The following is a 25,184-nucleotide window of genomic DNA, read 5'->3' as shown; positions in this document are numbered from 1 at the left end:
ATATAACGTGGTTCACCAACGAGTGGGCCACACCAATGAGTGGGCCACTTTTGCCAAGACCCCACCAAACCAACAACACCATCATAATGTGTCGCGGTTTACGATACAGCTCAGGTGCTCCTTCGAGATGTCAGCACCTCCTACCATACCAGATGGCAGCACCTGCACATGAGCAGTGGCACTGCCCATCCGAGACTAGCTCTGTTTACTGCGAGCACCTATATAACTGCTCGTAGTTACTTTCAATACAAGACAAGTTCAATCTCTCAATTTCCTCTGCACATTTGTATCGTCCACAATTTCCAACAGGATCTGATCGTGAGTTACGCAGGGGTGTAATGTGAGTAATGAGTAAGCAGCTTGAGCTGTGGCTGAGCCAGCCTGAGCTCGCCGTGAGCCAACATGAGCCAGCGTGATCGTGCCTGATGTCCTCCCTGAGTAGCATGAAAAGGGTCTGAATTTGGGTCCCCATCAGTCAGTAGGGATGTGTGAGGTGTCGGGGACTGACTGGTCCCATTTTCGGGACACAACCTTCCGTGGCTTAGCTCTATGACCCCTGTGCCGGCAATACTTTCCTTCCACTCATAGTTCCTCGCAACTACTCGGACAATCAAATACGTGTATTCAGCTACTGGTAATAATAGTTGTAATTTTCGCACACGAAATTAGACAGTACAGCCCACACTTGAAAGTAGAGTTGAAAGAGTTTTGAACACCTAACTTTATTCATATCTCGAGTTGCAAAAGGACTCTGCATTGATGGGCTATCGATATCAGCTGGTTGAACGATCATCTAAGGCCCTTGACAGTAGTAGCAGTAGCAGTAGCTCACCGACCTTTACGGTAAGGTTGGCGTAATATTTGGAGTGCTGTAGCTAGACAGGAAAGGAAGACGGGTCGACAGATGACTACAAGAGGATTGAGAGGGGCTACGCAGGACAAAACATCACCAAGGCGAAGTACAGGATCTGCCACCGCCACCACCAGGGGCCTTCTCTTAGACTGAAGAATTGCTTAACGGAGCACCTCCCCAACGAGCTGAGGCTTTGCATTCTGGGTGATCCATCGCCGTTTCAAACCGGGCTAAATAGTCATAAGCCCCTTGATGACACACCTGGAGACGAGCTGGAGATATCTGATTGGAGAACGAAGCCGCAATGGAAGGTAGATTGGTGGTCCTCGAGGAGGCTGTGAGAATCCATAGCGAGCGGGCCATGCTGTGCAGAGTCATATCATGCTCACCGGGAGGGACGGCAGGATATCGTTCCGTCTAGCGCCTCTTTGCTGCCTGGATAGTGATGTGGGCGGCGCATGATGCATAATGAGCATGGTATAGACAGCTGGTGCCAGTGGACCTCCATACTGTACTGGACAAAGACAGGACACTGGCCCAAAGGATACTCTGAGCAGAGTGACAAAAACATGAGCCATCTACTTGCCAGGCAGAAGTCTTCGGGCTCCCTTCGCCGGAGGAAATCTCCGCTCGTCTCTGTTGATCTAGCTTCTGTCGCGACGAGCTCTGTCGCGCCAAGCTCAACAACACCCAGCGACCAAAAGCCACGAGACGTCAAGAGCGCTTCTTACCAAGATCCACGTTATAAGACTTTACTTGCGACGAAGGGAAGCTTTATGATTAAATCCAACCTTAACGTTAACAAAGGAAGTAAGACGCTTTGCCGCTCCTTGCTTAAGAAGGAGCAAAACGTTCACGAGCAGTCTTTGTTTCGCGACGACCACTTTAAGCAAACCTTCTAAAAGATTTAGAATTAGAATAAAGCCAGGGTTATTCAAGACATTAGTCGATTAATCGTACCTTCGGCAGAGGCCCTGACAACATACGAAGCCAAGCATCTAAAGGTCTTAATCAAAAGTGTTAACAAAGGCCGGAACAACTCCTTCCCCTTAACAGGCACGCGTCCGCAGCCTGACTACTCTATAGGATTCAAGCAGGAAGCATTTACTAACGAGCAGCTCGACAAGCTTGCCCCATTCATTAGCAACTTCATCTCCGGCGATCAGTCGTTCTTCATGGCCACGTACTACATGTACTTCCCGTTCCTTACTTGTAAGGTGAAGTGCGGTGCTGCAGCGCTCGACATCGCGGACCGACAGAATGCCCATTAGCATGACACTTGCGGTGAGAGCTACCGTCGAGCTCTTTAGACTCGTTGGTCGTGAGATAGAGCTCATCGCGAGATTCTCGCCTTCTCAGTCTCGCATGACCACAGGTCGGTAAGAATCTATGGACACTACGTAGTCATTAATGGAAAGGACACCAAGTACTACCGCCATACAATCCATGAGTTTAGCTTTATAGCTCTAGATAGAAAGGAGAAATGGACGGCATACAAGTTCACCAAGAACGTCTACGACATATGGATGCCGAATCACTTCAAACGGCTATGTTCGGCTATGGACCAAATACCAGCAGACCTGGATTTCAGTGTTCCACAACTTTCCCAGAGTTTTGGACTTTCAGAAGACCTTCAGCGCCATAATCTTTCGGGATCAAGCCAGCCTGAATCTCAATCACAAGGAAACAGTCAGCAATGTACTGGCGGCGGCGCAAGGGACTCCACGCCCAACACCTCTTTCACTGGCCATGGCGCGCCGAAGAGGCCCAGGAAAAGGCTCGCTGAAGGACAGTAGTGCAAATCGGGCAACTATTGTATGTAATGATCTGTCTAGGCATTCAGATAACTCAGTTTACTCCCTGTTTTGCAACGCTACAAGTGCCCTGGCAAGTCTGGACAGGCTTGTCATCAAATAAATCAAATCAAATTGGAGGTTCAATTTGATTTGATTTGATACTAGCATGTATTGATTTGATTTGATTTGATTTGCCAAGATTTAGATCTATTTGGATATCTGGATAGTTAGTTCTTAGCATTATGATGCTATTTGAATAACCCGGTTCTTTTCCCAAGACGATATACATTGAGCTGCTCCTATAATATCCGCTTTGAGCCGGCTTCTTTGAGGTGTAACCATCTGCCCTGTAAGGCTGAATATCCGTTCCGGCTCAGAAGACATCGCGGGGATTGAAAAGAGATCAATTGCCATACGGGAGAGGCGTGGATACTGACGTCTTCGAAGAAGCCAGTACTGAATTGGATTATCCACCAAACAGTCGCCTGGGTCGGTAGTGGCCACCCATTCTGCGTACTCGTCGCGTGTAGGCGACGGTGAAGGTGCAGGCTGAGTGCTGAGCTTCCTAATTGAGGCCATAAAGTCATCTAGGTCGGTTGTCTTCTTTGTAACGGTGGATTGCTCAGGCATAGTATCCTGCTCGACAGGGAGCTTTCGATACTCCTCCCACAGCGCTTGCACAGCTATCTTTCCTCTCGCCAACCAATCAGGGTGATCTATCCATTGTGACTCGACGGTTGACCAGCGGAAGGCAGGATGGAGGACAAGGGTGGCGAGGTAAACAGGGCTATCCTCGGTGAGGGCGTAGTATTCATCCATCTTTATCCAGCCAAGATTGCAGCCAATTCGTAGGTGTGGTTCTTCATCTCGTTCGTGTTGGATTTTGGTCTCTTCCAGGTGCTTAAGAAGCCACTCCATTGTTAGCAGAACCTCCCAGATTGCACCAAATTTCCCTAGAGTCTATAAGTTTAAGTATTACATAGCTAGGATTAACTCACCTTCTTCAGGTCGGCCTTCAAGGCGCTTGGTAGCTGTCTTCAACGGCTTCAATATAGCCAGATACTCTGCAATCACCGACCAATCCTCAGCAGACATCTTATCATCAACAATCGCCGGCTTCTTTCGACTCTTTTTTGGCATCGGTTTTGTCTCCTTATCGGTCTTCCTAGCCACGTATTGGTTCCACTCCGTTACCTGTGCTTGGACCATGGTATCAAGTGGGTTCCGAAGCCGGTAGCCCCGCTCCATCATCGCCTCAGATGAATTCCAGCGGGTAGCGTTATCTGTGAAGACATCGTAGGTTGTTTTGTCTTCAAGATTCAAAGCGGTATTCCAGCGCTTTCGGCGTAGCGTAATCCGTAGCATAGTGGCCCTACTACGTTACGGTGAAAGGCCTCAAGCCCTACGTACGTACGCTACGGCTGAGGATCTCTGGCGTACGGCGTAATTACGGTGTACGGGCGTAGTACGGAGAAAAGTGTATACAATTTTCCTAATTAGGCAAAGCCTGTGAACGATTTCTTCTGGATACATGTAGTCAGCTCGTTGAGGTAGCTTTTAATAACGCCTCTTCGGAGCCAGTTCTTCTGAAGTTGTAGAACCTCGATTAACGCCGGCGACAGTAAATTGCGATCGCACGTGATCGTACGTTTGGCTGTACTGAAGGCCCTCTCACAGTCGCAGGACGTCGCTGGCACTGACAAGTAATCCATCGCTAGCTTGTAAACAATAGGAAAGCGCGTCCTGCCTTCCTCTACCCACTAGCGGTGTGAGTCATCTATAAGGGCGTTGATCTTTGGATCCTTTTCCGCCGCTAGTAAGTCCTTGTAGAGGCTGTTGATATACTCGTCAAGCTGAGTTATACGCTTTTAACGCTTGAAGCTACGCTTGCCAGTAAGGAGATGTACGTCGACGTTCATCGTACGTAGACGTCGCTCGTCAGTTGCATAAGATCCAGGAAGCATTCGACAAGTAGGCTCCTCAGTATCCTCATCTCGCTCGTTAGGCTCGTCCTTGGCGTTGAGATATTGTTAAAAGACGTCTCTCAACGAGCGCTCAGCTTTCTAGTGCCAATTAGGAAACTTCTTCTAGTAGGTCTTGAACTATAAAAGACGGAGGCGAGGATAGAGTGCAGTCGCGACGCAATATACGGACGGCGTAGGCTCAATAACAAGCTTTGCCAGAGAGATGCCGCCTGACAGGTACGCTGATTGTTTGACGCCAGGGACCTCGTCAACGCCGTCAGTAAGCCACTCGTATATCTCTTGCAAGTTGACAATCGTCTGCCAGAGGCTGCCAAAGCCGCTCTGACTAGCGTTGCCTTCAAGGCTACGACTAGTTGAGTAGAATAGCTGCAAGACCTCGTTAGTAGCAGTAACCTCGTCCCAGTCGTCATTAGTAAGGGCGTTGTTAGGGAGATAGCCTTCGGTAGTAGTAGCGGCGTCCTCCTCCTCGTCAGTAGTAATAGTTTCAAGTCGTACTTTCTTGAAGTAACGTCGAATCGTCTCTTTGAGCTTGTCGCAGCGGAGTAGCATAAGATAAAACGCTGTGCCAGCGTACGCCGCCATCCTTGACAAGATTAAGCGTCGAGTAATTGTACAGCTCTCTCTTGTTAAGTACGCCTTTCTGAATAGTCTTAAAGGCGCGCCGACGCTTATAGGAGTTGTAGACTAAGTTAATAAAGTTTTATAGCTTTCTAACAACGCCATAACTCCTATACAACTTGAATTGCTGTTGCAGAGATGCCTAAGCTAGCTCTTCCTCAAATTTGCTTACGCCTTTTCTGTATATTAGAGCTTTAGTAATGAGATTGATGATATGGCCTGCGCAACGTATACGGCACTCGCTCCCGACGTAGAGATCTGGTGGCGTAATTACGTCTATGGCCTTAATGAAAGTCTTATCGAGTCGACGAGAGACGCCAGCAACTATTCCTTCTGCCAAGGAGACTGGCCAAAGGATGGCTGGCTGCCAGCTACAGCGACAGCGGCCTCAAAAGGATTAGCTGGCTAGTGAGCAACGGGCGCAGGCATCAGCCTACTGTCAGGATTGAGCTTGTGCGCCTTCTTGAGGTGCTCTTTGATATGCCTTGTACTGTTGACGGCAAAGCAACAGTACGAGATCTTTCTCTTATAGCACAACTAGTACAAGAAAATAATAGATTTGCTAATTAGATCGTCCTCTAGATACTCCAGCTTAACGCTGTATTTCTATATAGACGCTAGGGATCTCTTGCCAAGCAGCTGAGATTTACTCTTGACGCGAAATCCTACACGGCCACTACGCAGGTGGCGCTTGCTATGCCAGAGCCTCTCCTAATTGATATTAAAGCGTGGGCCTGTTGCTAAGTCTGTATACTCATGATTGACGGCTAGGGCGTTTGTATAATTAAAAGACTGGCTTTTAGTACTAGCAATAGTGCTGGCATAGCTCTGCGACGCGGAGGAGTTCAATACCTGGCTTTTTTTAAGAGCTTTGGCGGCGGCGGCGGCAGAAAACCTTCGAGACGCGGCATGATGATAGGGCTCAAAGGCAGGCTGCTGACCTGCCTGCGAGGCCTAGGAGCTACGAGAGCTACGAGTAACAAAGCTGTTCATAACGACGACGATATACACGTTGGAAAGAGATAGAGACGGTACGAGAGATGGGCCCTACTCGTCGACAGCAAAATTTTCTATAGTGGGTGTTACACGGCAGAAAAACAGTTACACCAACCCACGAACAATATGCCACCCCCAGCACGAGATCCGCCGCCTTCGAAAGGTCATGTCATATATATAAGCTCGGGTATATAGCTTCCGCGCACATTTAGCTCCCGCGCACCCCACCAAAACGCTATACCTGTAAAAAAAGACGCGATATTTCTCGACAACGCCCTTATAATTGCCATTGAGTACACATAGATTCAAGAGTTGCAGCTGCTGCAGCTGCTGCAGCTTTTTTAGCAGCTCTCTCTGGAGCAGTTTTTTCTAGCTGCGCTGCTGTAGCTGCTGATCTGCGTATTGCCACCATAATATTCCCGACTTCTGTAAAGCGTTGAGTTGGGTCTACTTGAACACGCTTTCGAGGGGCTTGAGGGAGAGCGATCTCTAGTTTAGCCTCAAGGCGCCTTTTCTGTGCTTCTAGCGCTGCTGCTCTAGTATTTGCGTTTGCTAGCGCCTTACTTGCTTTCCGTAATAGGACCAAGATTTTCGCAACTCTGGATATCCTGCTGGGCAAGGTAGATATCGCGAGGGCCCTGAGGGGTAGAGAGGAAGGCCTCAATAGGTGATTGAGCTTGCCTTGGGCGTGAAGGCGTAATTGGCTGGTGCGAGACTTGTGATGAGCTAAGCACCTGGTTGATATTAAACGGGTAGAGGCCAGCAGCCCGCCAACCAGCCCGAATTACACGATCTGTAAAGCCTTCCTCTCGAGCTTGATAATAGCAGGTAATAAAGCGCTCCTTCTTGACAGGCGCTGCGTCGTCGAGCGAGGCTAGGCTGTTGATCTGGCGGCGGTACTTGGTCTTGATAACGGAGAACGGAGCGAGGTCTAGAGGCTGTAGGACGTGGGAGGAGTGCGCAGGTAGATAGAGAAGGTAGACTTTATTCTGCTTGCAGAGCAGGAGGAAGTCTAGATCAATATGGCTGCCATGACCGTCAAGAATCAGGAGTCGGTATCGGCCCTCCACTGGCGCCGTCTCAGGAAGAAATATACGCTGTAGCCACTCAAAACCTATCTCGTTTGAGGTCCATCCATTCTGAGACGTTGTAAAGAGCCAGCTAGGTACTGATTCAGCAGGGAACCAAGTTGATTGTAGGCTCTGGCCCTTGAAGATAACTCCAGGGCGTAGCTTCCGCCCTGTCGCAGATACGCACTCAATTATCGACACCCACTCGCGACTCTCTGGCGACTTGACTTCAGCCTTCTTCTTTGATGCTTTGACAAGGACGCGGGTATTCGTACATACGCCTAGGGCGATGCCTGTCTCATCCATATTGTACGTATCCTCCGGCCGTATATTGAGGCGCTCTCGCGTCTGCTCATAGAGCTCGAGGAACGCGCGTAGCTGATCTGGTGTAGCCGCCTCGACTCTCTGAGCATCAATCTTCCGGCCGATAACTGAGGCGACGCGTGGTTGGCGCTTGACAAAGTGTGAGATCCAGAGCTTGCCGACAGGTTGATCGTCGCCGTTCATACGTAGAATTCGATTCGCCATTTCTCGCGCACGAGCGTGGGGAGGAGGGTAGCCGCGCGCGTCCTCTTTAAGGATCTAGTCTACAAGGAAATCTTCTTGGAGAGAGGTTAGTCGCTGTTGGTGTTCGTGGCTATTTTGTTGATTTGTTGCGCCATTGATTCGATCGCGTAAGGTAGAAGGAGGAATACCGTACGCCTTAGCAGCCGCGCGCTGGCTAGTATAAACACCTGTATTGAGATCGCTGATAGCTGATTGTATAGCTTGCTCACGGGCATCCATATTGAAGGGCGTTGTTGAGAGATATCGCGTCTTTTCTGCAGGTGTCGCGTTTTGGTGGGGTGCGCGGAAGCTATATGTGCGCGGAAGCTATATACCCGAGCTTATATGAAATCCGTATAAATATTACGGCGTACAAGCGTACTTTATGGTGGCAGAGGTATCTACGTACGGCACCGTATTTCAAAGATATGCCCTACGTACTTACGCTACGGGGCACTTCCGTAGCGTAGACTACGGCTCCGTACTACGCTACGCCGAAAGCGCTGCGGTATTCTCAATAAGCTGGAGCTGGTGGAGCTTGTGAATACGCTGGCCAGATCTTTGCACCCAGTGCACAATATTGTGTAGCTTGCCAATTGGGCCTTTCGACCTCCAGAGCCTCATCTCATCTTGAACCTCTTTGTCGGCTTGGCATTCCTCCTCAAAGGCGTCGGCATCCGTGCCAAAGAGTATAGATCGGGCGACGAGGTTAATAATATGCCCGCAGCAGCGAAGCCGCCGATGCTGCTTATTAAAGCCAGATTCGATGCCTAGATCTTCGAAACACGTGTCGTTATTGTCCGCATTATCTGTAACAAAGTATCCGATACGATCCTCAAAGCCAAATTCGTCAATTATTTCACCAACGCGTTCTGCAAGATTCTCGCCCGTGTGGCGGCCCTCGATTTGCGGGAGGCCTAGAAGGAATGTACGAAGCTTCCCTTCTTCATCAAGAAAGTGTACGGTAAGGCCGAGGAGGGAGGTGAACTTGCGGGAGGACCAAGCATCAAAGGAGACATTAATCCTGCTAATTGAGCGGCCAAGTAGCTCAGTTACGACACCTTTGTGGCTATTAAAGGACCGTACAATCCATTCACGGATTGTATTATGTGTAGGCAGACTTCCTGACTCAATAATAGCGCTGTTTGCGTATTCCATAAGTTCGCGGAAGTACGAACTCTCAAGCTTATCAAATGGAACGTTGTCGCAGGCCACCCAGCGTATAAGCAGATGTTGAAAGTGTAGAGGATCGAATGATGCTATAAAAGCGTTCATTACGGCTTGATCCTTCGGTCGATGAGAGTTCAGATTAGTTAGGTCAAAGAAAGTGCGTTGTTTCTTCCTTAGCGGTGACAATAGCCCGTCTTTATTGACGCGGTGAACATCTTCCATATGGCCGTTTGCTTGGCTTGTAGATGCGGCATCGTACATGTGAGTGATTGTGGCCATACATGGGCATCGTGATAAATCATGATAAATCTGAGCCGATTTATCATATCACGTTATCATCGTAGGTCCATTTATCATTATCATGATTTATCATGATTATCATGATCTATCACGTTCATACATGGGCGCGGGCGGCATGGTTTCTCCCGCGAAAAGTGAAGTTTGGATGCCCCCCCCCCCCCCGCTACGAATGGTCCCATCTTCGCTTAGGAAGATGGGACCATTATTTCTTGGCGCGCACACAATGCTATACTGCTAAATCCTGCTAAATCCTGCTTATCCTGTTCTGCCAAATCGCTCCCTCATTTATCCTGATAATGCTAAATTGAAGTCGATTTAGCATGATATAATCACGTTTATCACGATTTATTACGATTACAAAATGATCAATTTACAGGCTATCCACGACCTCTAGAAGTTCCGTTTCCATGACGTCTTGATCATCCACTACCTCTCCAACTGGCAGGCCAAGTCCATCTTCATGTAATGGCTTGACATGGTCTTCCCGCAGCCAACTGGCGATACATTCTATCATTTCGATCTTTATACAACTTAAACGTAGCCTGTCCCATGAACAAGTTCTCCGAGCCCCAGAAAACGTCCGTTCAGGCTCTGCCGATTCTGCCGGTATAGAGTGAATGGCGATGGCCATTCGGCTCAGCCGAGGATATTGACGACGCTGTTCTGAGCAACACCACCATTCCAGCGGTGTTAACCCGTCAATATTGATTGTATCAGCTGCGATAAAAGCCTTACAGTCGTCGATATGGGTAGTTGAGTTAGATTTGACTTTCAGCGTGTCCAGAATGGAATCAAGCTCGTTTCTAATCGGCTGTGGATAGGGAGACGTAGGAGGACTTGAATTGAAGATACCGTCGTCTGCTAGTGGATCAATCGAAGCGTAATCGTCCCAACGCGTCCAACAGTACGTAATACGGTTGGTACGTTCCACTTCCTTACAGTTACACATACCGTACGTAAGTAACAGCCTCTCAACCGTTACATTACGTTTGTGAAGCTTAAACAGACAACCATATTACAGTTGTATAAGCGTTTTTAGTGTTTTGTTAGAGTTTTGTTAGAGAGGTTAGCTAAGGTAAGGTGGTGATGTAGTAAGGGCTGCTCCTGTAGTGTAACTATTAGTGTATGCCGTACAACAAGCAGAGTTTTCTTAATTACCTACTATAACAAAGGGGTGTTTTTCTCTAAGTATTCTCTCACAAAATAACATCTCCATCCCATCTCTCCTAATTGCTATTGCCTATCTTGTTAATATAAGTCTCTAACACTTCCTTTAAGCTGGCCGCCTGCGCTGTACTAACAGCTAAGCTGTTGCCTCCTCCTCCTCCTCCTTATTAACCCCACACTACCACCACGCAGGCTCTTAAAGGCTTAAAAAATTACAATCATCATTAACCTTATCATCTTAAGAGGGCTTGCTATCTCTAGATGTACAATCTAAAGAGTTCCTAAAGGACTCTTAACTCAACGCTAGCTAGAAGTTTCTAATTAAGTAGGACAATATATATGTTAATAAAAAGAAGCTAAGAGCTAAGAAGCTAAGATACTAAGTAAAGCACCTCAGCGCTCTTTAAGAAGGGCGTAAACTGTTAGCTGTTTAGCTCTATAAAGCAGATTTACAGTATAGGGATAAAGACAGCTAGAAGGTAAAAGTGTGGCTCTGTAAGCTCTGCCACTCTTAAAGACTTTAAGAAGCTAGCAAATTTGTTAACAGCTACACCTATATTGTTGCTTATCTGCAGAAGGATTACTAAATAGATGTAGCTAGAGGAGCGCTTTTACCTAACAGTCCTTGTACCCTAAGCAGCCTATAGAAAGCAGCTGTAGGAGCAGCCTGCGTAGTCTCTTACAGGCTGTGGGATAAGGAAGCTCTACAGAGCGCAGTAGTTAACTAGGTTATCCTACAGGACTAAACCTTCTGTAATGCATTGTTAGCAGAACTTCAGGCAATCCTTACCTAGAACTGTGGCAACCTTCTCGCAGCCCTACCGTTGTCAGCAACTACTATCTCTTTCTACGTAAACTTAGGTTTTGCGCAGCAGAAGGAAGAGATTTAAACAGTACTAAGAATAGCTAAATCTAAAATTGCGTTAAGCGTTAATATATAGACTTCTCTAAACTACCTCTCCTTTCTTAGTGTAGTGTCGCACTTTGTAGGTTAGTGTTCTTAGCAGATCTCTAGGCAGGCTAGAGTAGCGTCTTAGCAGCGCAAAAATTAAAACATTTACTAACTACACATAAATTAGATGCTAACTACTGCTAATAAGACTTACTTATTAGCTTTAACAACCTATTTAGCAACCATACAGGTAAGAACTAGGCGTAGGCTATTATTATTAGACAGAGGGCTTAAGGTTTAATTAAAGCTACAGAGGAAGCTATTTATCTGTAGAAATGCTAAAGCGCTAACCCTAATCACGTGCAAGGGCAAACGCTAAGGAGGCACCCTCCAACAATTATTAAGGTCATCTAGGATTACAACGTCACGTTAAAATTTAGTTGTTTTGTTGCTAACAACGCGTCTAATAACAATTCTACAACTATCGCCCACCTTGCAGAACATCTTAGTACCAAGCTTAGCAATAAGCACCGCCTACGCTGCGCTAGCTATACAATACAACTAGTAGTAAAGGCAGTTATATACAGACGCAGAATTAGTTAATTTAAAGCTGCCCTAGCTAGAGCTGCTCCTTAAGAGCAGTTTAAGCTTTATTAAAAACACAAGGTTATTAGAAAGTTACATAACTTTATTAACACTATACTCTTCTTACACAAGCGCTGTAAAGCTTTTAAAGCTGTACAATAAAACCTTAGCAACAACAATAAGCTCTAGAGCTTTAGCACCTTTAATTTAATACAAGATAGCAGCGTCTGCTAGCACTTAACCTACCTTATGCTTCTCTGCTGCCTCTATCTTAAAGATGCTATTACAAAGTTTATATGCAAATAGCAAAGAACAGATAACAATAACTCTTACGTACCTAGTAACACTGCGCTTTAAGAAGTTATACGCAACAACAAGTAGAAGGAGGTTAAGCGCCTTACAAACTTCCTTAAGCTGTTCTATTAAATAACTAAGAGGCTTAAGGGCAACTGTAAGCAAAGTTCTCTATAGATAACTATTATTAACCTCTAGGTGCTGTATAAGAAGCTTCTATAGGTAAAAGTTAAAGTTAAGCTAGAAGTACCTAACTCCTACCTTAAAAACAGCGTAGCCTTTAGGCTTAAGAAGCTTCTAACATACTAGGAGAAGCTAATACTTAATCTACTAGTGTCATACTACGCAGTTGCAACTGTTCTTTACCTACGCCTCTAGCTTTACTAGTTTAAACAACACTAGCGTAAACACAAGCTCTAGCATAAAAAGGCTAAGTCCTCTATAAAGGAGATCTTCTAGCGCTACGTTAACGCAGAGGAGCAGGTAGAGCCTAAGCTAACAGAGATCCCCTAGCGGAAAATTCCTGCCTCTAGAGGCCTCCTTAAAGAGACTCTTAGTGTTAACTCTACCTTCTTTACTAGCTAAAAAGCGTACAAGCGGGTGAAAAAAACAACAGAGTTACAACAATACTACAACAGCTTGTTTAACAACCTTACAGAGGCAAAGGACAACAGTCCTCTATAAGGAGAGCCTCTCACTTAGTGGCTTAAGGTTAGTTGTAATACGTACCTAACTCTGTTCAAAATCGCCCTTAATTTCCTCTCTATACTAAGCACTAGCTGCGACTGCGAGAGAGCCTTCAGCAGAGGCAGGAGGACTGTTACAATTAATAGGAATTCTCTTAGTAGGGCTACAATTAAGGCGCTACAACTACAGAAGAACTAGCTCCATTAACAAGTAGTTTATAGTGAGCTTAACACTCTAGCTGACCATATACGCAGTTAAAAACCAACTGTTACGTTTGTGCAACTGTAAGTCCTCTTAGCGTCTAGTCAACTGTACGTAAGTAACTGTAATCTGAGACGTAGCGCTGACAAAGTTGGTAGTACCGTAACGTAATACTTCCTGTTGGACGCGTTAAATCGTCCAGCCACATCTGATATGCCAATTCGATTGATGCGCTGTGCCAGCTTTCAGGCCAATTCTGTTTGATGTATGCGACCCGACGAGAAGGGTCGAGTAGAAGGGCGGCGGCATAAACAGGGGCCTCTTCAGTCATTTGGTAGTATTTATCAATGATAAACCACCCCATTCCGATAGCATCAATCATTCTCTGATCGTACGATTCGGGCTTGGAGTAGAACTCCTTCTTCCTCTCGTAATGGACTAGGAGCGCGTCGAGTAGAACCAGCGATTGAGAGATTGATGACTTATTACCTTCTGAATACAGCGTGGCGCCTGTAAATGGTTGGAGAAACCGATGAGCTTTCTCCAGAAAGCCCCAATCCACTGCGGTAAGTCGGTTATCACCAAGAGATTCTTCGTGATCTATCATAAACTCAATGATCTTCGTCTTCTTCCGTAGCGCCTTGTCTACCACGGTATACCATGAAGACCAGCGGGTGGCATTATCAATGCCTAAACGCAAGCCTACCTGATCGTCCCATTGATCTGAGTGAATCGTTGAGCTACGGATCCAGACCGCAAGGTTATGGAGCTTTCGGAAGGTTGGTAAAGCACTGATCGTGCCATCATCGGAAGTTGTACTAGCTATACTAGCTCTCCGTCGCCGTCGTGGTCGCGGTTGATGGGACAAAGCCTCTGTGAATCGAGGGAGAAGGTCTTCGCCGGGAACGCCGGCTGCAGCTTCGAGGGCAGCTTCTAGAGCTTCTTTTGAGGACGCGGAGAGAAAGGCTTGAAGGGAAAGGTTGATGATATGGCCGATACAACGAATACGGCGCTTTGAAGCGCTGAACCGGATGCCTTTAGCTGAAAGACGGGTTTCTATTGATCGAAGACATGTATCGTTTGATGTAGCATTATCCCCTGTATGAAAGCCAATATTAGACTCAACACCAAACCGTTCAAGCGTCGCGATAATAAGGGAAGCTTGATTCTCGCCAGTATGGCTGTATCGGCATTCAGGAAGACCTAGGAGCGCTTTCTGGAGCTCATACTTCTCATCCACCCACTGCGCGCAAACAGCCAGCATGCCATGTCGATGAGGAGAAGTCCACAGATCAGACGCGATATGAATGGGAGAGACTGCCCCTAAGAGGCTTGTTCTGATTTGATCGCAATAGAACTCGTAATTGGCAAATGATCGTACGCATAACAGATCTTCTAGATGTGATCAAAAGATCCTCGATGGCTGGATTACAAGCTAGAGCCAGATCTTTCATCTCTCTCCATTCTACGGCTGAAAATGGGACTCTCCTTCGAGTCAGGAGGCCAATAATGGCTTCCTTGTATCGCTGTTGATTAAAACTCGTGCGGAGAAGGTTGGGAGAGGCTATCGGCGGCAGCATCGTCGCAATCGATCGTTGATTCGGGGTCAGGGGCAAGATGGACGCTGAGTGACGTCGTAAGACATGTTCTCGAGCTGAGCCACGATTACCATGGCTCCAGCTGGAGCATTGTGTACAGGAATAGAGGATTTTACCTCTCTTTCGTTTCTGGCCGACGGAAGCTTCATCAAGCTCAGGATAGCTGGATCGAATAAAGATATTAAAGCCAGGAGGGTCTTGTGGAGTAGAAGATCGCGAATGACCCGTTTGGGAAGAGATAATCGATGAACATGGTTGGTTCGCTGCAGGAAGCTTGATTAAATCTCCGAGGTTGACAGGCATCCTGCAGAAATTTAGGTGCCAAGACCAAATCATGATAAATTATGATTTATCACGGTTGGAATGGATTTATCATTTATCACGCTTGTGGCGTTTGTGGCGGATTTATCATGATAAATAAGATTTATCACGATTTATCATGATAAATGTGCCCATGTATGATTGTGGCTTTCTTCTGGTGGCACTTTTTACAGAGCCAGAAGCGGTCACCGGAGCCATCTTTTTCGATATCGTATCCATAATCCCACACCCAGCCCGTACGAGGCCTTCTTCTATGTTTACGTATATGATAGCCTGGAAGGCGACTCCAGTTAATGCCTTCGTAGCCAGTGTAGTCGACTGATGACGAGGTGTCTACAGTCACCTCTCTGCTGGTATCAGATGGATTAAGGTCGGTAGGGGTTTCAAGGTCGCTATGAGCGGTAGAAAGAGCAGTAGAAAGTACAGTTGCTGCCTCATCGGCGTTCGTAGATGGAGCCATTTACAGTAATGATGTTAGATGCAAGCAGCTGTCTATATGAAGGAATGAGTTAATTGGCCTCTAACTCGCGGAGGTAGAGACTGAATATATACTTAATAGTACGACAGGCAACATGAAGCCACAATAAGTTATGACAGGCCATAATAGTAAGGAGTGACTCAGAGATGAGCCAGACTAGGCAGAAGCGCGGCTAACAGTCTTTGCAACGAATGTTGCTGTCTGAACCTGTCCGTACTTTGCTGCACCGTCCGGCAATCTCCTGCAGACTCCTGCAACCTCTTGCAGTCTGCCCTATCTCATAATATGCAAGTACAGGGACTATGTAGCCTCGTCACCTCCTTGTGTCCCTCACCCCCTGCAATACGAGGGATGTGTAACATCGCTACCCCTCTCTGTACTACCCCACCTTAGCATGACCTGGCACCGCACAACGTTCACAGGGATTTAGGAGAGGGTATATAGAGCTTTGTAGCCTACTAGAAGAAAGAAGACACCAGAGATACCAGATACAGAGAACCAGTTGTTCATTCCCTTGCTGCCTGTGAACCGACAGTTGCCTAACGCTGGGAACGGTGATTGGGCAATATTTCAACAGCGGAGGTTGAGTACTGCCGCCATTAAAAACCTATCCAAATTATTCAAATATCCAAATAAATCCGGGTGTCATGATTTGATTTGATTTGGATAGATATATTCTCGATTTGATTTCATTTGATTTGCCAAGATTTGGATCGATTTGGATTTGATTTATTTGTTGACAAGCCTGAGTCTGGACAGTGTCCTGATATACTATTGATATCTGCGAGAGCAGGATTGGTTATATCCTCGCTCAGCATCAAGGATGTTTTTCGGATGGTTTGACGAATCACCTTCTCGACATATTTCTCTTCTCGCTCCAGCTTTGACAAATGATGTGGTAGATGATTGATTGTATTGTTGTGGATGCTCAGGAGAGCCTAAGGTAGGTGCACGATGTATCACGTGACTAATGGTTATAACAACAAACTACTGTGTATGCCCAGCCTGGCTCGCATGGCCGTCATCGCATTTCCTCTTTTTGCCTAAGTATTGATCAGTTAACTCGATAACGAGCTGGTTCTTGCGCCCTCCTTTGCTGCCTCCTCTCGGAGCATGTGCGTCCTCCAGATCTTCTTCAGTATCATCAACGGATGTCGCGGCCTGCTGCTGCAGGTGAAGGGACATTAAACTCTCAGCGCCCCTAATGTCGATTACGGCGTTAAGGTTTGCGGTACGTGGGTCAAGCTTACACTGGTGGATAGTACAACTCTGGCTGAGGGTACGAACCTCTCCTTCTTAGATACTTCTTTGCAGCGAGGATAATTCTATAGGCATTTGAAATGCAGAAACTGCGTTAGTGATTGGCTGGTTCACAGAGGTGCGTGAGGAGTCATAGAACTGTTTGGTGCATTAAGCGGAACTTAGACAAGTGTCTTTTTATGTTATAACTTCCTAGCTAAATAAGACAACACTAAAGCTTTAACAGCTAACTAATAAGCCTCTACATTATGCAGCGACTGTAGGCGGTCATGGAGATCCCTGAGTGGGATTTCATGCGTTAAACTGCTTCCTGCTGTGCTGAGTGGCTTTGCTAGCAGCCTTACACATGAATGAGTATGTTTAAACCTTGTCACTTATTGTTTGCTAACGTGTCATGATTAATTGGTTAATCGTGTGCTATTAAGCATGCCTTAGACCCTAGCAGAAGGCTGTGGGCAGGAGTAATGCTCATCTATTAAAACATCTTTAGCCACTTTTAATGCTATCTTAACTCTGTTATCTTGGCCTCTCATTAAAATATTTTCACGTTATAACATCTACCCCTATTATAATTTTTAAGGAACTGAAGCGGAACCGATTAGTACGTATGGAAGCAACGTATACTATAGGAAGGATCCATGATCTAACTTAAGCACTATATAAATTAACTTAGAGAGTGATGATGATGAGATAGGGGGGCCAAAGCGGGCGTTGAAGCCTCAGTATAATGATCTATCATCATTAAAAGTTACTTACTAGGAAATAATTTTTCCCAGATTATATAAGATCTCCTCCTCTTTAAATCTTAAATAGAGCGAAGGTTCCTCATTATAAACGCAGTCTATAGATACATAACTATGCGGTAATATAAACTGCAGTTTCATATATAGAGTACCGCATCTTATATTAATTATGAGAGTACGAGGCCTTACTGATGACCAGATTGGTATTGCACTTCAATCTGCCAGGAAGCCCATTAAGAATATTTTGCCTCAATTTCCTAAGCCGCGACTCAGATGTCAAACACAGGTTGGCAAAAACATACTTGGCTTGCTGGGCGCAGGCCCAAAGCTGAGAGGCCGCGCGAGTGGCGTTTGACGGCTGTGCAGGCTACACGTACTGACTAACACAGAAATATCTAGTATTGGATTGGAGAATTTATAGAACCGTGATGTCTACCGCTCCTGGTGAAGCCTAACGTCGACTTTAGAGGTGGGACAATGGACCATTATCATATCAAAATAGCCGTCCAGCGCCCCAACGAAAAGTAATCTGAGCCGGAGGTGCCTTCGCTTTAGCTAATCTACTGTCACACACCGTTTCCAGAGTTCTTGAGCCTACTCTGGGGTGGCCTTTCCCAGTGAAAGATGTATTGTCCTTTCTCAAAACTCGAAAGCTATCCTGATTTCACTCCTCTCCACATTGCTGAACGTCAGGGACAGCCTGTTCTGCCCCCTGTTATCTGTATTTCTGATCCTCTTGACATTTTTGATCTGTTCTTTCCTCCTGAGCTCATTGAGTATTGCGTACGCTGTACAAACAGGAATGCTGAGAGAATTCGAAATCAAGGCGCCTTAGGGAGGGCACTCTGGTCCAGGTACAGATTGGCCAGAAGATCCAGAAGCTGGAAGCCTATTGAGGCGGACGCCATATATGGCTACCTAGGCATATATATCTATATAAATCTGTACCCAAGCCTCAGGATTGAGGATTACTAGGCTATAGATTCAGAAAGACCATATCATGGAAGCGTACGCAATACAATGTTGCTCTTGTAGTGGCAACAAATCCACCGTTATTTTCATGTCTAGGATCCCTCAGAAGCTCCTTCAGCTCCTAGGAGGCGCGTACGTCCTGTGGATAAGATAGTCAAATTAGCAGATTTCCTGAGATCCAAGTATAAGTCTTACTGGAGACTAGGTAGCCATGTGGCAGTTGATGAGGCTATGGTAGGCTTTACAGGGCGTACGCCTGAGATTGTAAACATACCTTCTAAGCCTGTGCCCATTGGATACAAAATGTGGGTGCTAGCAGACCAGGGATATGTTTTTGTCGTAGACTGGCGTGCTGTCAGTAACGAGGTAATAATAGGCTGGCACGAGAGGATCAGAGGGGTCCCATTTCAGGCCCCCCCTCCAAACCCGCTCTGGGGCCGATTTTGGGTCCCCTTGTATCCGTAACTCTTGGCACTCTTTTACGCATATGACATATGGAAGGAGAAGGATCGTAAAGTGATACCTATCAGAATTAAAAGCGTATGATCTCTAGAATTGAGCAAAGCGCCAAGTGCGGGCTTAAGGCAAAGTGACACATTATGATTAGAACCTGGGCCGAGGAGCGAGAATGGATGTGGGCAGAAGGCAGAATTCCATGTGTGGTTATCATCAATCTGCTTACTCTGTAGTCTCTGAAGATGATGATAGTATCTTAACGTGAAAGTTCACTGGCTCAAAAGCAAAAGCAGTTCAGGCGGCTGGGACAGTCTTAAAAATAATGATGTGTCCAAGGAGAGCGTCGCCGGGGAGTGCCGTGGAGAGCCTCGTCGGGGAGAGAGATTCGCCAGGGAGAGAAGTTCGCCGGGGAGAGAGCCTCGCCTGGGAGGTAGATTCGCCGGGGAGAGAGTCCAGCCGGGGAGAGAAACTCGCCGGGGAGAGAGATTCGCCAGGAGGGAGATTCGCCATGGAGAGAGATTCGCCAGGGAGAGGGACTCGCCGTGGAGAGAGTCGCCGGGGAGAAAGCCTCGCCGTGGAGAGCCTTGCCAGGGAGAGAGATTCGCCAGGGAGAGGGACTCGCCGTGGAGAGAGTCGCCGGGGAGAAAGAGTCGCCGGGGAGAGAGCCTCTGAGGTGGTCCCATTTTCGGGCCCTCTAAATGCCCACAACGCCAACTGTTCGTGTCAAGCCTGGCTTCGCCACGATAACGTGGACAAGAGATAGTTATTGGGTGGTCCAGAACTGGACCCTGGTGAAACTTGCAGTCAATCAATTGATGCCGTCGGAGCAAGCTCTTGTCCAAGGATGGTCTGAACCCTTGGGGTAAGCCGAGCACCCATGCTCATTGGGGTCCCAGCCACCGCCACCACCTCCACCGACACCTCCACCTCCACCGACACATCCACTTTCACATCCTCATCCACTGGTATTTGCGGAGGATGGAATTTAAAGTATGGTTATCAGTGCAAAGTTCCTGCCCGGATACTGCTTAATTCGGTAGAAATGAGTGTATTGATTAAAGTACAAAATGATCCAACTGATTTCTCCTCCCCTTTCCCTTCATCAGCATCTTCCACCTTCCCAATACCTGTTTAGGTGTCTCTGTTGCGGTAATAATTGCTAATATTATATTGTTAGTAAACTTCTTGAGAGCTTCAAGCTGGCGATATAGTTCACCTACCCTAATACTAGAGATTAGCAATATTGAAGGCTTAACAAAATCATGATTATTATTTCCCCTTGTATCGAAGGACCTTTGTGACATATCGCTGGTACCAAAGATTATACGGCGTACGCAATACATTTGTTTGTTTATTTACAGCCTTAGCCCTAGAACATGAGGCCAATACAGCTAGTCCTACATTATAAGGCAGACAGCTATATTAGGCATTCAGGCTAAAAGTCACAACATTTCACTAGTGCAGGGGATACCATTGAAGAAAGCACTCTTAGGATCAACGTAAAGCCGTCTGAAGTTTGCCTTAGTCCTACCCCAAACAACTCATATGCTTAGAAGATCTTGCCTGAAAAACGCAGAATTTTTTTAGAGATATTTACTAAAAATCTAAGTCAGCATTCTATTAACGTATATAAGGCATTATGTGAAGGAGTAGGGATCTTATTTAAGGCTGTATATGCATCTATATATAATACCAGCAAACTAGATTAGCTTACTCCTGTAAGTCCAAGTCTAGGACGTCACGCTTGCGAGACATGTTTGCTAATGCATATATAGCTTCAAACAAACGACGCTAGCTTTAGTACAAAAATTAACTATCTACAGAATGCAAATATTAATCTTTAAGAGGAGATTAAAGTATGCAAGGAGAAGGCAACTATAGAATCTTAGTAAGTAAAGCTTGCAGAAGAACAGCACTGCAGAGTCTGCAAGACATTAGAAGAATAGCTTTGCAAGATGCATAAGAGTAATTAGCAGCTTTAGGAGCAGGTAGAGAGATTTGTAGCTAGTATAGAGTACTTAAAGGATATGCTTTTAAGATAATTTAAAGGTTTAGAAATAGTGTTACTAGTGTTAGAAGAATTAAAGAAAAAGGTTTTCTTAGTAGTAGTAGTCTCTTAAGTTAAGAATAAAAGAATTAAGTTTGTTTATAATTTTAAAGTCTAGAAGCTAAAGGTATATTGCTAATTATCCTCTAGTCTCTCTACCTCTTAGTTACTTCCCTTTAAATATTATTATATTAGGTTATATAGGTTACTACTCTCTTCTTTTCCTGCTCTTGTGCTGTTACATAGATAATATTATTAGTAGAGGTAGAACTAAAAAGAGCTTACAGTTGCAATTAGCTTTTAGCTAGCTTTTATAGATTAATTAAATTAAGCTAAATAATTCTTTTATCTCCTAGATCTCTTTCTCCTCTTAGCTTTTTAGCAATATTTGTTGTTTCTATAATACTCTTCTACTAGGTCCTAGCACTTCTTAAAAACATTAATAGACTCCTAGGTATTCTCTAAGCTAGGATATTCTTCCTATTTAATTCTATAATACTATAACGTACTTCATAGGCGAGTTGCTCACACACCTGAGTTGCTCACTTTTGCCAAGACCCTACTAAACTACTCTTCCTACACTAATGCATTCCCTACAACACTACTTAGACGCGCTAAAAGAACGTTAGATACAGCTTATACTTTAAGCTTTTAAATAAAACATAAAACTCTTAAAAAAATGTGCTGTAGCTATATGCAAGGTCTTATAAAAAATAATAAATAACTATAGCACTAGATAACTTTTATAAGCTAATTCTACAGCTAAATTATAAAGGCTAGGCAATAAAAAAGAGCAGGTGATTATTAAGACTATACTTAAGCTATATGCGCAAGGAATTTCCCCTTAGATAGCATTTATAGCTAATATAGCTAATTCTTTGCGCGCTAAGCGTAATCTAGGCTATGTTTACATAAACTAGCCTAGTACGTTTGTAAAGCGTTATTTAAAGCTTAAAGTAAAGTTTTAAGTGTAAGTATAGTTAAGAGATATCTAGCTAATTATAAACCCTATTTTGCTAAAGTTGTACGTGTTATTATCCTAGATGCTATACTTAGCTTTAATATTCTCTATAAGGCTAAACCTGCCCTAAATTACCCTAGGACTCTTATAGAAGGCTCTTTTATAGTTATACTTACGCTTAAACATTACTTTAAGCTCTAAACAACGCTTTATAAATGTACTAGGCTAGTTTATATAAACATAGCCTAGATTACACTTAGCGCGCAAAGAATTAACTATATTAGCTATAAATGCTATCTAAGGGGAAATTTCTTGCGCATATAGCTTAAGTATAGTCTTAATAATTACCTGCTCCTTTTTATTACCTAGCCTTTATAATTTAGCTGTAGAATTAGCTTATAAAAGTTATCTAGTGCTGTAGTTATTTATTATCTTTTATAAGACTTTACACATAGCTATAGCACATTTCTTTAAGAGTTTTATGTCTTATTTAAAAGCTTAGAGCGTAAGCTGTATCTAATGTTCTTTTAGCGCGTCTAAGTAGTGTTGTAGGGAATGCATTAGTGTAGGAAGAGTAGTTTAGTGGGGTCTTAGCAAAAGTAAGCAACTCAGGTGTGTAAGCAACTCGCCCATGAAGTACGTTACTTCTTTAATTATCTTGTAGCTAATAATTTCTTTAATATTATATAATTCTTTACCTTTTAAATCTATAACACTTTCTAGGCTAGTCTCTATCTTGTTAAGAACTAAGTTAGAAGCAAAAGCAACACGCATAATCTCTTTTTTAATAAGATATTTATCTATAAATAGTTAGATTAGTAGCTTATAAAATAGTAACAAGACTTACCTTTAGAATTAGTTATAGCTAGATTAATAATATTAGACTAGACATGTTAGATAAGTTTCTAACTAGGTAGTATAGACTCTAGACAATAGTCTTTAGCATAGCCTAGACTAATTCTATTCTTCCTATCCTTTCTCTCTTTAAAATAGTTGCCTATATAAGTTGTTAAACTAACTAACTAGAAAACTAAAATCTTATAAACTTACTATAATTAGTAAAAGCAACAGACCCTTTAGATAGTAGATTTCTAGGGGAAGCATAACCTAAGTTATTCTAATAGGCTCTTTAGAAGTTACTATCTTAGTTATCTACCTCTTATTAGTTCTAATAAAACAAATGTTTGTTACACCTATCTTACCTATATTTATTAAATCTATAGTCTTAAGTACCTCTTCTTTAATTACTAAAGGTAGAGATAAACTAGATCTAGTAGTTAAAGCATCTAGGAAATTATTAATGTTAATAAAGTTATACTCTTAGCTTAGGATAGCTTAGGATAAAATCTCTATCTTAGAGGTGTCTATTTTTATAGTGTTATAACTTAAATAGTATAGACTAGAGGTAGCATCTTTAGCCTTAAGATTAATACTCTTTAAAGCATTAATATCTATAGAATTGCTATCTCTAATTAAATAAGGATTCTCTAAAGTTCTTAAAAAACCTTTCTTAAGTAGTTCTGCTTTTAGTGTAAGCTTGCTAAAATGTTCTAGCTTAAGCAACTACTTATAGCTAATAAAATTAATATTATAGTAGATAGATAGCTTGTTTAGAGATAAGCTACTAATTTATACTTTTAGTAAGATCTACCTTAAGGGTAAGCCTTATTATACTATTAAATCTAAGGCTATTGTATTAACTATAAAGTTATAAAACTAAAATTTTACATTGTCCTTCTTGTCTTCTTTTAGAACTACCTAATTAGGAGTGTAATTTAGAGTCTATACTCTTATGTTGCTATCCTTTATAATACTCTAAAGGTTAGGTATCTAGACACTATAATAGTTATATAGGTAGAATTTAAATTCTAGATCTAAGTTAAATAACCTATAGCAATATTGTTTCTTAATATAAGGGTTACTAAAGTGTTCTATATAATGTTTAGCCTATGTATAGTGCTATATCGATTAGTATATCTACTAGGAGGCAGGTAATTAAGGGTTAATTAAGCAGTACTTATAAAATCTAGTAGCTACTAAAACTCTATTATATATTAGTAGATTAATCTATATAGGAAAATTTTCTAGATCTTTAATATAAGATTAATAATAGTTTTTATAAGCTTCCTTGCTATAGATTTAAATGTTATATAGGAAGTAAAACTTAGCAAATCTATAGACATAGAACTATAAAGTCTAATAACATTTATATATATATCTCTTGTTAAATAGGCTCCAACAGCTAGCTGCTTATAGTATAAGCACTTAAGTAGCAAGAGTAAGAGTGGTGTACAGTGTGCACAGCGTACAAGGTAGGTAAAGTAAGGGTAACATGTTTCTAGTTCTATTACTCTTTTCTTTCCTCTATATAAAAAAAAAGGGGGATATCTAGATGTTTACACATAAAGGTTTACACATAAGTATTATGTAACATAGATACATAATTCTACTTATACGCAATTATTTATATCTAGGCTGCAACGCTGCTGCTGTGTACAGACACTAGCAACTTTTCTTTTTATCTAAAGAGTTACCTTTTGTACGCGTTACCTTCTTTTTATCTATATAAGTCTATCTAATTACATTCTGCCTTTACTCTACTCTATTTATTAGGACTTGCTTTAGTAATGCTGTATGTTAAAATAGGCTAGTTACACTATATAAATAGCTTTATAAATAGTGTAAAGTGTTTTAGGCTATTATTATTTAGCCTTTATATGCTTACTTTGTAAGTAATTTAGCAGTGTATAAACTATTTTATGTAAAGTTTTGTGCTAGAATAGTGTAGGATCTTTGCGTAGGCAGGTGCGTAGGGAGGTGTATATAATAAGGTCTCTTTTTTTTTTTTACTTTCTCTTCTTTATCCTTTACTCTCTAAGCCCTACTGTACTATTCCTTAGCTCTTTTCTCTTTTTATACAGTGCTAATAGTAATAGATACTCCTGCCTGCACACACACACACACACACACACACACACACAGAGAGAGAGAGAGAGAGAGAGATGTCTCTCTAGCCTTCCTTCTCTACCTCTAGCGCTGTTAGTGCGGGCGTCTTTAACGTTCTTGTGCAGTCTAGCAGCTTAAGGCGCATCTGCGTTACTCTTTTAACTAGTTTTACTACTAATTAGTAGTTTATTTAGCATCTTAGTATAAATATATAAATCTTTTAGCTTTTTTACTTTCTTTTT

General features: G+C 43.6%; 6 protein-coding genes across 6 annotated transcripts; 4 read left to right on the top strand and 2 right to left on the bottom strand.

Moving 5' to 3' along the window:
* Nucleotides 1-1,422: 1,422 nt before the first annotated feature.
* BDR25DRAFT_310951 (uncharacterized protein) lies at nt 1,423-2,649 on the top strand (the record flags this gene model as incomplete). The annotated part of the gene is made up of 3 exons (XM_033691198.1): nt 1,423-1,663; nt 1,940-2,065; nt 2,258-2,649. The coding sequence occupies 3 exons, from the start codon at nt 1,423-1,425 to the stop codon at nt 2,647-2,649; spliced, it is 759 nt and encodes a 252-aa protein (XP_033552444.1).
* Nucleotides 2,650-5,466: 2,817 nt separating this feature from the next.
* Nucleotides 5,467-6,551, top strand: BDR25DRAFT_350971 (uncharacterized protein; the record flags this gene model as incomplete). The annotated part of the gene is made up of 6 exons (XM_033694788.1): nt 5,467-5,555; nt 5,594-5,762; nt 5,892-5,988; nt 6,097-6,263; nt 6,329-6,411; nt 6,461-6,551. 6 exons carry the CDS (start codon nt 5,467-5,469, stop codon nt 6,549-6,551), a joined length of 696 nt encoding a protein of 231 aa, XP_033552443.1.
* Nucleotides 6,552-15,185: 8,634 nt separating this feature from the next.
* On the bottom strand, nt 15,186-15,539 carry BDR25DRAFT_382694 (uncharacterized protein; the record flags this gene model as incomplete). The annotated part of the gene is made up of 1 exon (XM_033697789.1): nt 15,186-15,539. The coding sequence occupies one exon, from the start codon at nt 15,537-15,539 to the stop codon at nt 15,186-15,188; it is 354 nt and encodes a 117-aa protein (XP_033552442.1).
* Nucleotides 15,540-16,246: 707 nt separating this feature from the next.
* Nucleotides 16,247-17,112, bottom strand: BDR25DRAFT_350964 (uncharacterized protein; the record flags this gene model as incomplete). The annotated part of the gene is made up of 5 exons (XM_033694787.1): nt 16,247-16,495; nt 16,546-16,566; nt 16,629-16,830; nt 16,932-16,977; nt 17,076-17,112. The coding sequence occupies 5 exons, from the start codon at nt 17,110-17,112 to the stop codon at nt 16,247-16,249; spliced, it is 555 nt and encodes a 184-aa protein (XP_033552441.1).
* A 1,624-nt stretch (nt 17,113-18,736) lies between these two features.
* BDR25DRAFT_213300 (uncharacterized protein) lies at nt 18,737-18,997 on the top strand (the record flags this gene model as incomplete). The annotated part of the gene is made up of 1 exon (XM_033684747.1): nt 18,737-18,997. A coding segment is annotated over one exon (261 nt), but the record flags the coding sequence as incomplete, so codon positions are not given.
* A 316-nt stretch (nt 18,998-19,313) lies between these two features.
* BDR25DRAFT_310944 (uncharacterized protein) lies at nt 19,314-19,751 on the top strand (the record flags this gene model as incomplete). Its single annotated transcript, XM_033691197.1, has 1 exon — nt 19,314-19,751. The coding sequence occupies one exon, from the start codon at nt 19,314-19,316 to the stop codon at nt 19,749-19,751; it is 438 nt and encodes a 145-aa protein (XP_033552439.1).
* Nucleotides 19,752-25,184: the final 5,433 nt, after the last annotated feature.

Source organism: Lindgomyces ingoldianus (genome assembly GCF_010093535.1).
Source record: "Lindgomyces ingoldianus strain ATCC 200398 unplaced genomic scaffold BDR25scaffold_5, whole genome shotgun sequence".
Taxonomy (NCBI): Eukaryota; Fungi; Ascomycota; class Dothideomycetes; order Pleosporales; family Lindgomycetaceae; genus Lindgomyces; species Lindgomyces ingoldianus.
This window is presented reverse-complemented; position numbering and strand designations above follow the sequence as displayed.